Source organism: Buteo buteo, chromosome 11 (assembly GCF_964188355.1).
Source record: "Buteo buteo chromosome 11, bButBut1.hap1.1, whole genome shotgun sequence".
NCBI classification, from domain to species: domain Eukaryota; kingdom Metazoa; phylum Chordata; class Aves; order Accipitriformes; family Accipitridae; genus Buteo; species Buteo buteo.
In genome coordinates, this window is record NC_134181.1 from 33,405,078 (window position 1) to 33,418,873 (window position 13,796).

Below are 13,796 nucleotides of genomic sequence, written 5' to 3' on the forward strand. Positions count from 1 at the left end.
CCTAACACCTGTAGGCTCTTTTTTCCTTCATTCACGTATGTCCTAAATAAGCCCCTTGTTCTTCCAATTGCCTCTGAGAACTCTAGGAGTGCTCCCAATCTCCCATCACTAATATTCAGCATATTTCAGATCTAACCAGCAGTTTCTCTACTAACTCCAGATCACCAGCCTAATCGTCAGCTAATATTAATCAATATAGTACTGGTACGGTCACGGGATCTGAGCATATTTAAATCAGCTGGAAATATCTTGTCATATTAAAATATTTTTATTTTAATAAGACCAATCCCTTCCATAGCTAATACAATATCTGGACAGTCCTGCAAATGATAAGCAAAAGCAAAGTCATTTAGTGGCTATACTGTATCTGATATGTACAGAAAAATCCTAAATTGGGCTGAGAAGACAATAATTTATATGGTATATTGTAACTTTTTACTGCGTGGTAATAAAACAACACAGAGTTTTGTGTCATGATCTGGAGGATGGCTTAGAGCAGGCACAAAGAGCTATAAATACCACATCTTCTAAAAGAAAGTGGCAGACGGTCATGGGAACTGAGGAACACAAAGAGTTTTAAAGCTAAAGGGAACTTTTCAAGAGAAAGAATCACAACTTATAATGATTAATGCAAGTTCCTGCTTTGCAGACAGGTGCTGTTGGATGATCTGAGCCCAATTTAGCTTTCGTTTATATCAGTGTAACATCATGTGCTTCACTAATGCACTGTTGGCTTAGCCCAGTGGAAGAAAGAAGAGAACTAATTTCCCTTTGTATTGAGCTTGTCTGTTCCTTACTTCCTCAGCACATTTTTTCTAGAGATCAAGCAATCTCTTTTCATTGAGATGATGGAGCACTTCTCGATACTGGGATTCAGTATACAATGAGTTGGGCTTTGAAAGCAGCTAAAACCAGTAACACCCCTAATCCTGTTTGAAAGGCAAGGTGATTTTGACATTCCTACATGGGTATCTTTTGCTGTACAAAGCTGATACTCAGAAATAGGTGAGGCACTTGGAAGATCTTCGCCATAGTTTCCGAGCATCTTCACTGGGGGGATTCACAGGCACACACCAGGGTAACCGTTTCACATGGATGGTATCAGACTAATGATGTGACAACATGGGAATGCCTGTGCAAAGCCATAATTTCACATGTCATTTAAGTGAATATACAATAGAAAGAAGCACTCCTGGCCACCTCTCACCCTCAGCTACTGATTCCCACCCCGATGTCACTTCTTTCCCAGTCCAGGCACCAGCATTGTGACCATCTGAAATGAACTCAGTCAGGGAGCTGGACAGGCAGACAGCTTATTCACCAGAAAAAAACCCTGATTCATTTTCACTCAGCTGCACTCATGGCCAGTAGAAAGACAGGGACAGCAGCTCCATGTTAGTTTAAACAGTCACAGAATTGCACCTTAGCAATTGTTTAACACATTAGGGACGTTCATCAACCCCTTTTGAGTTCAGCAAATGATTAAATCTGCTCACTCAGATCTCCTTTGACATCACTGTTTCGATATTTAGATTTTGCCTCATTCTTCTTATGGATATAGACATATTCCCCCTAATAAAGGAACAGAAATACCCACAGAAAGAAAGATTATCATCCCTGGCTCTACAAGAACACACTTTCTTTCCCATTAAGCACAAAAAGATAGATTTCTGAGTATCTTCTGTAGAATTTTGAGGAAGTCTCAATTCAGGAATTATTTGGATTTTTCCATTACAGAGAAGTTTTGTATCTTACAAGCTTATAGCCTTTCATAAACATAAAGAAACTGTAGTCAACAGCAACCGTAGCAGTCACACTGGGATTTTCAGTACGGATGATTACAGAAGGCAAACAACTCCACAAAAACCTTGTTACTTCTCAAGATTCACATCAGAATGATGAATTGGCAGAATATGAAAGAGACAAATCCAGTAACTTCAACAGCTTTAGGTGAGTTTCAGATGATTCCTGGGAGATGTGGGACTGTTATAGCAGTTCTACTTTCAGAACACATCTTTGCCATGTCTGCTCTTCATACCAGAGAAACATTAAAATTGTTCCTGCTCCCTTTATAACCAACATCAACTGCACATGGACTGAACGCAACAGTTATTATTACAAGTTTTATTCTTGAAAGTGCATTTTTCTGGGTTTGTCCTGTCTCCCAATTACTAGAGCAGATCAGAAAAAGTGTTTTCTTTTTCACAGTTGCTTCATCCTAAGGTGAAAAGTTCAGAAAGATTCTGATGTCAGGAATACTGAAACTGAGTTGAAATGACAGGACATGATTTTATCGTTTTCTATCAAAATGAAATGTTTAGACATCACAGAAAATAAAAACATCCATTTGCTGACTTAAATCAAATGTTTGTTTCAAGACAGATCAAAATTACTTGGGATGGAATAAGGCAGTTCAGCTGGTGAGAGAAAGCACACTGTATTGTGGAAAACCATGGCATCAACTTGATCTTCACTGAACCCTCAAGGCAGAGATTTATTTTCCTGTTATAAAACTCAGCCCTGCACAACCATATTCTATGCAAGTGTTCAATCTAGAAAAAATCCCATTTGCTGATGGGAAAGTATTTTCTTTGCTATCATTCAACAAACTATGCTGATTACATCTGCTTTTTCCTTCTATTTGGGTCCTCTGACCTCTGAGCGACTGAAACCCAAGCGACAACCTAACCTGACTGTGATATTACACATTCTGGTTAGCTAGTTTAATAGGTCACTGCTTCAGAAACAGGGACTTGCTCTCCCTCATTCTTCCCCCTCTCCTGCTTTGCTTTGCCCCCACTGCAGGATGCTTTCTCCTCCTTCTGCCCTTCTCCCTCCACTAATTCACTGGAGCAAGCACCAGGAAAGGGTGAATACTTGGCTTCCCCCTTTTGACTAGGTGAGCTGTTAGACTCAATCTAGCCATAACATGCACCTCAAATCACTCTTAGCTTGGCCTAAACTTGAGAGATCGCAGGGAAGCTGGAATTCTTCATACTCTCTTGTTTTTAAATTTTTGTGTATCTTTGCAGTACCTCCACTTGGGAGGGCAATGCCTTTGACCTGCAGCCGTGAGGGTTTCCTTTTCCAATTGAAAGCTGGAACTGAAAACTTGTGTAATCACATGCATCCAAGAATGTGTTGTAAAAAGAATATCAAATGGACTGCTACTAGCAATATGGTTGTGAAATCTGCAGTACTGGAACTGCCAATGCTAAACTAAGGAGCAGATAAATTCCTGGACTCGACTATCTTCTCCCTTTGATTTTTCACCCTGTCACTCCACTGACTTCAGAAGTATTCAACTTTTCCCTGAAGTACACCAGTGTAAGGAAGAAAAGAAACAGCTGTTAAAAGTTTAATGTTTTAAAATACTGTCTGCTTCAGGCTGTTTTAAATGCTCTGACATTTCAGTTTTTGTAAAGTCTGTCAGTTGATTAAAAAGAAGTTATTTTGCCACTGATAAAACCACACTAAGTGTTATTGAAAGATTTATTAGTCTGCAGTAACTTTTAACAAATTGCCAAGCGCATTGTTATCCCCTCTAATACAGTCCAAAGTGAACAGAACAGCAGCTCCCAACACTTCACTCGATCAGCAATAACTTCCTATCATACAGCTGTACCGATGCAGTCTGGTTTGAGATTCTACAGCTTGATAAACGGAAAGCGGGGATAAAACATGACTGCTTTGCTCCTCACGCAAAGCTAGAAAGATGAGACTCTGCAGAGGACTAGCACAAATGCCAGGCAACCGTCCCACAGCCAGAACTGGTTGTAGAGCTTTGGGAAATGGGAATTCAGAGCGAGAGGCCGTGCTTTAACATCCTGCACAACATCTGCACGTGGGACCCAGCCCCACGGCTCTGTGGCAAGTCCTAGGTTGTGCAGAGGATACCAGAAGTAACAACCCTCCTTTTGCTTCTTCTGCCCCAGGAGTTTGCTTGTAATACAGACAAAAGTTAACATGCCTGCCTCCTGTTTGCATCCTTATCTGGGGTCCAAGAAAAGTAAAAGATACTCTAGAAGGAAATAAGCTAAAGGTATTTTGTCAGAAAAGCACGCAATCTTGGATAACAGACAGATTTTGAATGGAGTCCTCTACAAAATATACAGTGTAATAGAAAAAAGGGCCAGAGAAACTGTATCTTATTCCCAGTATTGGCACCACTCACTGTGTGACTTCTGGCAAGTGGCTTCTGGACAGAGCTGAGAATATACTGGAATTTTTAACTGATGAAACAAATGAGCCTAAAGGTGTTTTCATTTCAGGGCAACGAAAATGCAGATTTTCAATTAACTCATCAAACTGAAAACCGAGAACATTGGAAAGTGTTGCTTTGGAGACTTTTAGGCTTTGTTGAGCCTTGAAAAAATAGCCATTTTGATGTGGAAATGTCTTTTCAAAATGAAAGATTAGATGATGTTGATTTTTCCTCTATCCTCATTCTTGATTTAAGTCATCTCGAGAATTTGATCTATATTAACAACTCAGCAAAAAAAGTCTGCTCACCAATCTCTTTCTTTTCCATGAGGTCAGTAGGAGTTTTACTATCTATTTCAATGGTCAGATCTTCTTTATAGCACTTTCAAATTCTCACCTTAACTTTTCTGTGTCTCAGATTCCTCATCTGTGAAACAGAGCCTATAACATGCCTCCATTTTTTGGTGTGGTTACCGTGTCCTGGTTTCAGCTGGGATAGAGTTAATTTTCTTCTCAGTAAGTGGTACAGTGTGCTTTGGATTTAGTGTGAGAATAATGTTGATAACACACTGATGTTTTAGTTGTTGCTAAGTACTGCTTATCCCAAGTTAAGGATTTTTCAGTTTCCCATGCTCTGCCAGCAAGCAGGGGTACAAGAAGCTGGGAGGGAGCATAGCCAGGACAGCTGACCCAAACTAGCCATAGGGATATTCCATACCATAAGACGTCATGCTCAGTATATAAACTGGGGGGAGTTCTCTGGGAGGGGGATCGCTGCTTGGGCATCCATCAGCGGGTGGTGAGCAATTGCATTGTGCATCACTTTTTTCTTGGGCTTTATTTATCTTCTTTTGTTATATTCCTTTTCATTACAATTACTACTATTATTATCATTATATTTTATTATTGTTATTGTTGTTATTATATTTTATTTTACTTTAGTTATTAAACGATTCTTATCTCAACCCATGAGTTTTACTTCTTTTTTTCTGATTCTCCTCCCCATCCCACTGGCAGGGGGGAGGAGTGAGCAAGCGGCTGCGTGGTGCTTTGCTGCTGGCTGGGGTTAAACCACAACACTCTGTCATGGTGGACCAAGTTATTTCAGATAATCATTTGTCAATAAAAATGTTGTTTCAGTGCACTAAATTCCATCCTGACTTATTCAACCAAGTTCAAGTAGATGCAGTTTGGCAGAAAACAAGTCAGTGCAGAATTTGGTCCAGCTCTTTAAAGTACTTTGAAGTCTCAGATGAAAGATGTGAGTAATAAATATGGCCCCTGAAACTAAAAGAAGAATGAGGTACCCTCCTTCTGCAAGGAAAATGAGCTTCAACTCATCATTAATCAACACCAAAAAAATAGGAATAAAAGCTAAGCCACGAAGACGTAATCAATCTGTTAGATGCTACATGACAGGTGCATTGAAGAACAGCAACAGTAAAGACACAAAGAAATGTAATCTTAATCTTTATATTTCAATAGGCATTTTAAGCAGACTTTTTCTTCCATTTTATATTCACTACTCTAATGCCCAGAGAACAGAAACTCTAATTACTGTTGCATGCTGAAGGCTGGCCAGTAATTATATATCTTTATCTTCATTAGATAAGATGTCTGTGAGTAAAGCTTGGTCTGAAACAGAGCAGGTAAACTGGAAACTCAGAGACATATTTTCAATTAAGAGCTCACTTTAAACTGGCTACTCATTTTAATGCTGCTGAAACCTGCCTCCCTACTGCGGAGGAGTGAACTCTAGGGGGATGTTTGCAGAAGCCCAGAATGTCTTGATCTCTGACTAGTGATTTCCTGTTTTGACAGAGAGCCTAACATCAGCATCACTGTGCAATGGTATATCTATGAATATTAAGCACACAAGCCTTTATTGGTGTGTTCATGTACTTACAATTAATGATAGATATACACTTAAGCAGTACTACCACTTTAACTTCTTTGCCAGGGTTAGAGCTGAGCATATTGCATACTACAAACTGTTGCAGATTTATATCAGACAAAACCATTACACAAATATCCAATGAACATGCCAAACCATTCTGATAAACTAAAACTTTGGAAAACAAAAGTGATTTTAAAAGTATCTTCCAAATGGTATATTTGCTTTCAAATTATTTTTTCCAGTTCTCTGAAAAAACTAAAAAGTTAGTTAATGAGTGAGTGAGTGAAGACTTAGTCCATTAACTTCCACAACACAAGGAGCCCAAATAATTTCTTTCTGTTTTAAACCTAGAATCAGTTCAACAGTTTGCTATATTTGGCAGATTTACCAGATTCAAAAGGGCTTCACGGAAGCAAAAAAAATGTGTCCATTAAGACAGCCAGAAAGACGCATTTAATCAGAAAATGCCAATGTGGTGGCTATTCAGATAAATAGAAAACCTGACTAGATTCTAAAAGGGAAACATAAATAATGCTGGACTTTGAAATTGCTTGGGTTCATCTTGCGTATAAGAAATTATCATGAAGAAATTACTTAAAACAAGTCCGATGAGTGTAAAAATTGCAATTTTTTGACCCCCGCCAAATATTAAAATCCGTTTAAAGATAGCTTAAGAAAGATCATTTAAACCTATACCCAGCTCTATTTCTCAATTACCCTGCTCCAAGTTGTCACTCCCTCTGTGACACGAAGTTGCTAAACCTGTAAGTATGTCTCAAACTCCCAACAGTTTCCCAAATGACAGTAACAACCAAATACCTAGGCTCATCTTTGCCTCTAAAGGCAAAAAATGTCCACGAGGAAGAGCCTTTTTCAGCTAATGGGGCCCAGGGACGTTTGCTTTGGAGCTAAACACTACCATCAGCTGTTTGAATACAAATTAAAATGAACTAACATAGCAGGGAGAAAGCTTAGCAATCCAGTCAGCTTTAGGCTAAGGCAAATTTCACAAAGGCCAAGTCCTCAATATGGTGCGGTTCACAAAAGTTAATGGGATAACAGTGATTTCCAGCAGCTGGAGGGGTGGCCTGTAGTATTTGTAATAATTTTGTGACATGCTGGTTATGTTAAAAAAAATTCAATTTTAACTTTTATTTGTAGCCATGTCTCTCGTTTCTTCTTCTCAAGTGACAGCCACAGATGAGTTTGTGGAAAGATAAAAGCTGCTGTAGACAAGCCAACATTTCTTTTCACCATGCTGGAATACTTTCTACCATATTCCTCACAATCACCACTGCTGACCCTGTCCTTCCGCTACCAGTAACGCGTGTTAACCATTAACCAAGCTGAGTAGGAATATGCAGGACTTCTTACAAGCTTTTAGTAGTAATATTGGTACAAGCTGAAAGCTTTCAAAAAGCAGCAATTTTCCTGAGGGTCCAGTCTGACCCTAAGATTTCAGTAATAAAAAGGCACTTAAAGGCATTCCTGCAAGCTCTCTCCTCACCACTGGCTAGGAAAATACACACTGTGTGTCAAAAGTAAGAGTAGCAGTAAATTATTGCCTGCCATTTATCTTTCAAGGAGGTTTAGGCTATAGAGCTGTTGTACAGACTAAATCCACTGGTCAAGTGTCTTATCCAGTAGTTCCCAGTCCATGATTGGCGCCCAACATGTTTCCTCTGAGACATCCTAGTAGCAACTGTGACCAAAGAAAATTCCAAATTTAAAGCTAATCTTGTTTGCAATACACTACTGGGTCAGTACCAAGAAGAGATCCAAACTTTGAGTCACACAGCTCCTGTTCCAATGTGGCAAACCAACTTCAGAGGAATTACCTCTTCCTCTGAAACATCAGCTGACAACACTCCTGAACCTACACAGCCCATATAGCTGAAAAGTAAAAGGCAAAGTAGAGTGAACTCCAAAAATACTTCAAAAGTGGGAAGTGGCAGACAATTCCAAGTATTTAACATGCAGGATGGAAAATGTGCAATTTTGTGTTTATTTCATTGCTCCACTGAATCAATCTACAGGTAACAGCGATAATAAACCTTTGTCTTCCAGCAGTAGAACAGTTAGGAAGATGAAAGAACTTGTCACATTAGAGACCACCACTGTTTTGCAGGGCCTCTGACTTTGTGTAATGGAGCGGTATGATCCTACCTTAATGACATCTTCATCTGATGATCTGCACTCCACAGATTCAAGAAGATCAGTCACAGTCCCATCATCTTCCACGGAGATCACTTTGACAGGGACAGCCACTGTTTTCCCAGTGAGAATAGCTGTATTCAGGATCTCTGCTTCCTAAGAGACAAAAAAAAGCCCCCTTAGTTAATATATTTTGCTCTTAATTCATTAGTACCTAGATTCAGCTTTGCTTTAATTTCTAATGGCTATGCCAAGAACTGTTCCAAGTGCAGCAGGAGGAAAGACAAATTTCCCCCCTTCAATCCTGGAACCAAACTCCCAGTTCTGATTCAGGGCTGTTAAGATCTTTGTCATGCCCTAATTGCTATTTCATGAATGCTCATCAATTGTCAGAGCAACCTGACACCCGAGGAGTGACCCTGCACCACATAAACAAGATGTACCCTGCATCTAGCAATAGTGAAATCTCCATCCTGAGGAGCTCACTAACGATCTTGCTGATCACATAAAAATAATGTCTTAAGTCTTGCTGGTTTACCCACAAAACTGTTCTCTGAAAGGTTTTCTACAAATGCAGAAATTCTACGACACTACTGGACAAATACTGTCAACGTTTAGACCAAAGAAATACTGTATTATTGTTAGGGAACAAGTTTGGATTGAGGACAGTCAGAAATCCTCTTTGCCCCAAATCTCCTGGGTAATCTTTTACAAGTCCCTGCAGCAGGGGGTGTCTTCTGCAATACACACACTTTTGAACTTCCAGCCTGCGGACAGCCTGCACAGGGATAATAGCTGCTACAAAAGCCACCTGATAGCACATGAAATCATCTGGCATGCTGGGGGTGCTCTAGCACGGCCTCTGGCTGCACGTTCAGTTGGACACTCGGGCTGACCACGTGTATGGAAGCAACTCCAGTCTCAGAGGTAGGCTTTAGGCTGCCCTTCGGGATGCAACATTGGCAGATTCAATGATTCCCAGCCTGTAAAACGGGCTAGTGGCACCGTCTCTCATGGCAGATAAGATCTGGTTTCCCCTGCTCTGCCTCCTGGGGAATTGGGAGTGCCACCATTCTGGTCCTGCGTAAATGACTATAGGTACCCCAGGACTGGGGGGAATCAGACCCTCATCAGGTGTTCTAGGACTTATCCTGGCTCTTGTTGGGTAACGGTGGGCAAGCATCTGTTTCTTTAGCTTTTAAGGAGGCTCGTGCAAAGCCACCCTCTCCCAAAAAGGAAGGATGCTGAGAAGGGCCTGGGCTTTTTAAAGAAAATGAGCTCTGCAGGGACCTGTGTCTCTGGTACATCATTGTTGTAACGATCACTGCAAAATGCACTCCTTCTGTTTGATTTATCACTTTTCAATTAGAAGCGCTGAGTTCTGATTAGATGAAGAGCATGAGACTAAACAGTGCTCTCGGTTACCTGGGTGTCACACCAGTCTCGCACAGCAGATATCACCGACTTGTGCCAGCAATACACAGAGAGCAAAAATTGGTGCCTGAATTCTTCCACTCCCTAATTGCAAGATAGTGCTCGTTCCTGGAAAGGTCTCTGAGCTTTTCAGAGCTGTGCCTGCGAATCACGGACTATCCTGTAGAACAAGAGGCTCTTCATTTCAGCTGGCTCTTGTGAAATAAAGGCTTCCAAAGCCCCCCAAGTGCTAACTTCTCATTATCTAAATAGCTCATGCTATGAGCTCTGAGACTGACCTGATTTTACTTGTGGAAGACAACAAAGTGGGAGACTGAAACCAAGTTACCAGAAGATGATGACTCCCCCTACTGCCTCTTGGGCTAAAGAGGAGAAGCTGAAATTTCTCTCATCTAAAGGATGCAGATCAAAAAGACCTTTTCCTATTACTTAAAGAAACAGAGACACTTTATTCAGACTCAAAGCAATATTTAAAAAAAAGAAAGAAAAAAAACACCTGGCCTTTTGATAACTGCTTTGCTAAAGTTGCCCCATCCTCACCATGCTCTTTAGGGGAGGGTGAAATAGGATTTCACAAAAAGAGAACTTAAGAAGAAAATCCTCTCCCTCCCACAGCACAAAAGCTCTTCAGATATTTTGAAATTATAATTCACACAAAGGTGAGAATATCTGCCTGTACTGTAAGGCCTTTCCGTCTTGAGCACACGTTTGTTCTCAGTAGAGAATATATTATTCAGACAACTGAGATCTCAGAAAGATTTGCAATTAAGTTTCCAGGTTCTTTTATTTTTTTCACATCTGGGCTTTGCAGCAAAGTTACTGCATGCAGGTTATTTAGATACTTTTGCCACTCTCCTATAGAGTCCACAGAACTGCAAATGAGGGCAGCTTGACGGAACAAGTGCCATTAAGCATTCACTATAGTTACAGAATCCAGGCATTAGGTCCTAATTTTGTAAACAGTTGGTCATGAGTCTCATTTAATTGGGACCATTTGAGGTCATACCACATGACTACCTACTTGCACCTTGTCCCAAGCTGAGAAGACCTGCTCCCCCAAGCAGGAATGGCCTTTTTCCTCCAGTTGATACATTACAGTATGACCCTTGCAATTTTTTTATAAAGTGAAGGGGAGTTTAGTAACGAAGCCTTTGAAATAGTGTGATTAATGAGGTCTGCTTACCAAAGGCAAATGTAATTTCCCCTGATAAGAGCTAGTAACTGAGAATGATTCTCGCAAGCTTGATGATTATTTTTTTTTCCCAAGCTTCCAAATTTTCCAAGTGCTGCCTTTGGATATTCTGAATACAGACTGCATTCTAATATACCTGGTACCTGTCACTTTATGGAAACACACACAAAGCTACTTAGTACATCAGCTGTTTCCCTGTCACTACCCTGTTTTCCTTCTCAGCTACCTTCTAAAAGCATGTGCATAGCACATCTAATCCACAGGGAATTTCTGCATGTCCAGAGTCTCAGTTGACTTCAAAGCTCAATAACATGGTCTCAGGTTCTGCCTCAGAGCTTTCCGTCTGAGGCTACAGTCTGACGGATCTGTATTTAACCCAACCGTGTGAATAATCACAATAATTTTAATGAGTGTTTATATGTAAGGAGATGAGTGTAATCATACGTGATTCTAAGGTAAGGAAGCAAATTCATATATTGTTTCTGTCCAAAATCAAAGATCCCAGATTCAAAGTTTTGTGGGTTTGGTCTGTATCCATGTTCTAGATCTATGTTCAGAAACAAAGTGTTTCCAGAACAGCGCGTAGTCCATACCAGCACAATGCACAGCATGTGACAGTGTACCTGATTCTTAGACAGTCATAAAAATGTCCAAAACAATCTTTGTCCCTTCTCTGTCCCAAAGAAATGAGGGAGGTGGGGGGCAAGAAGTAATGCCCGGAGTTCATACAAATGTCTGTGGCAATTTTCTGACTTTCTATCAGCAACTACTTGTTTAGTCCCAGGAAAACAAATCTACCCAATACCCCTCTAAAGTAAAAGAAGGGCAAAGCAAGTGGGCACTGGTCAGAAGCTGTGCTAATCTATACTAGAATATTCTGCTTGCAGAGTTTTCAGTATCTCTACATGTATGGACTTGATGATTTCTTTAGGCACCTGGTTTGCATCTCACCCTTGAACACAGAGGCATAATAACCATTTACACCAATTTACACAGCAGGGGCAGAGTAAAATGCTTCTTCAGTCATTTGTTTAATGGCTGGAAAGGGCCTAATGTTCCCCTGGTGAAAGCATATAAAAATGATTTCGTTTTGAGGAAACAAACATGATACTTGTTTAGCTATACAGAGATTTATAGTTCAGAGTCTCAGCATGTAAAAGCTATAAATCTAAATAGTTACTAATTTTAAAGTGTTGCTTTTTGCTGCTTAACCAAAAAGGAATCTTCTGAAGAAATGTTATGTTCTTTATCCATAACTAACATAGATTATAGGAGATACCATGTCAGGGCATTGCAAGATGGGAATACTTACACTTTTGCAAAGCTATAGCCAAATATTCTAACAGCTAAAAGTTGATTCCCTGAGCAGCTATTAAAAAGATGCTGAACTTTCTCTAACTATTATGTAGCATATCTCTGTAATTCACATACACAGAACCCCACAAATAATAAAACGAAATAATAATCACAGAAAAACATTTTTCTCCATGTAATAGAAATGGAAGACCAGGTAATCTTTATTCTGAAATTGCTACCACGTTAAAAAAATAGTAATACTTTTAAAGAAGATTCTGGAGTGAGTGTTCTTTGCCTACTGAAGAGATTCATATTAAATAACTGAGCATATTAAGCCCTCCAGCAGAAACATATTCAGAAGATGTACACAGAAAGCATCTATTTAAGTAGAAATGCAGAAGTGAATACCTATTAGTTTTTTCAATTTTAATTGGTAGCTTCCCTGCAATTTAATTTCCCTTTGGACATCTTTTGCCTTATAATTCCTGGGGTGAAAGAAAGGACTTTAACAATATCTTTGTAAATCTTAAGGAATTTCTTTTTCTTCCCCTATTCTCTCCATATACATAATTTTTCCTAATGTTTGTACTAATAATGACTTTTAAAAGGAATAAATACACGACTAACTCATGCTTAGCTTTGAGATCCCACAGCAGATTTATGAGACAAAGAAAAGTTTAGTACTAACTGCCAGCATTCTTTTCCAAAAGCATTTTAGCATCATTCAACACATCATTTTAATGTCGAATGCCTGTTAGCCCTCACAAACCTCACAACACTACACACAGCAGTGAGCAAGGCACCAGCTTGTTTTCAAAAAAGACCTGCAGATATGTTTCCTCAAAATAACTTGGACTGATCTGCAGCTCATACCCTTCAGGAGAAGTACTTGTCCTACTACAATACACACAGAAAAAAAATGTATTAAAAAGTCCCCACAACACTATAATACATGTTCTATAAGCACAACAGATCTCCAGTTACAGTTTTTATTATAGTAGTGGAATATATTTTTGCAGGGTAAATATCTAACTTATAAAATCAAGCATGTTCCTTTTTGTTTTCAATAGGTATCTTGGCTTTGGGGTCTACTATGTACAGACTGCAATAGGGAAGAGAATAAAATGATCATTGAAATCTCCTGAAGTCCAGGGCACGCCACCAAATGAGAATGAATAGCTGCCTGAAAATCCATCCCATTTGGCACTCATTAATATCCTCCATTTTTTTTTTCTTCCTTTTCTATTAATCAGCCTGTAGAGCGTTAATCCAGGGTACCACCCTGAATCTTTTCACTATTTATTTAAAAAACGCCTAGATTTTCCTCCTCTTCAGCTAGCAGCCATCTTATTTATATCAGAGAATCCATGCTTCAGTCATGCATAACTAATTTCAAATCTTATTTAGCATCAAGTCTCAGAATTAAGAAGCTAAGTGACAGCTGTTTAATTAACTCCTTAAGCTGATTAGAAAGCATTACAGAAATCCCCCCAAGGAAGAGTTTATAACTGTCAAGAGAGCCTAAGGCCATGTTAATGCTTCTGTTTAAATTTAGTAAGCTTCTAAACCAATAAAGTCTAAATGCTTGACATCCTCATGGATGTGGTCAAATTCAGCTTT

The 13,796-nt window shown here is 39.5% G+C and overlaps 1 protein-coding gene across 1 annotated transcript in view; it reads right to left on the reverse strand.

The window, feature by feature from the left end:
• The window catches only part of TMEM132D (transmembrane protein 132D), a 269,075-nt gene that overhangs the window by 34,537 nt on the left and 220,742 nt on the right, over nucleotides 1-13,796 (reverse strand). Inside the window, exon 5 of the mRNA XM_075039613.1 lies at nucleotides 8,267-8,410. Within this exon, the coding sequence (XP_074895714.1) occupies nucleotides 8,267-8,410 (144 nt within the window). The remainder of the gene's footprint in view (nucleotides 1-8,266; nucleotides 8,411-13,796) is intronic.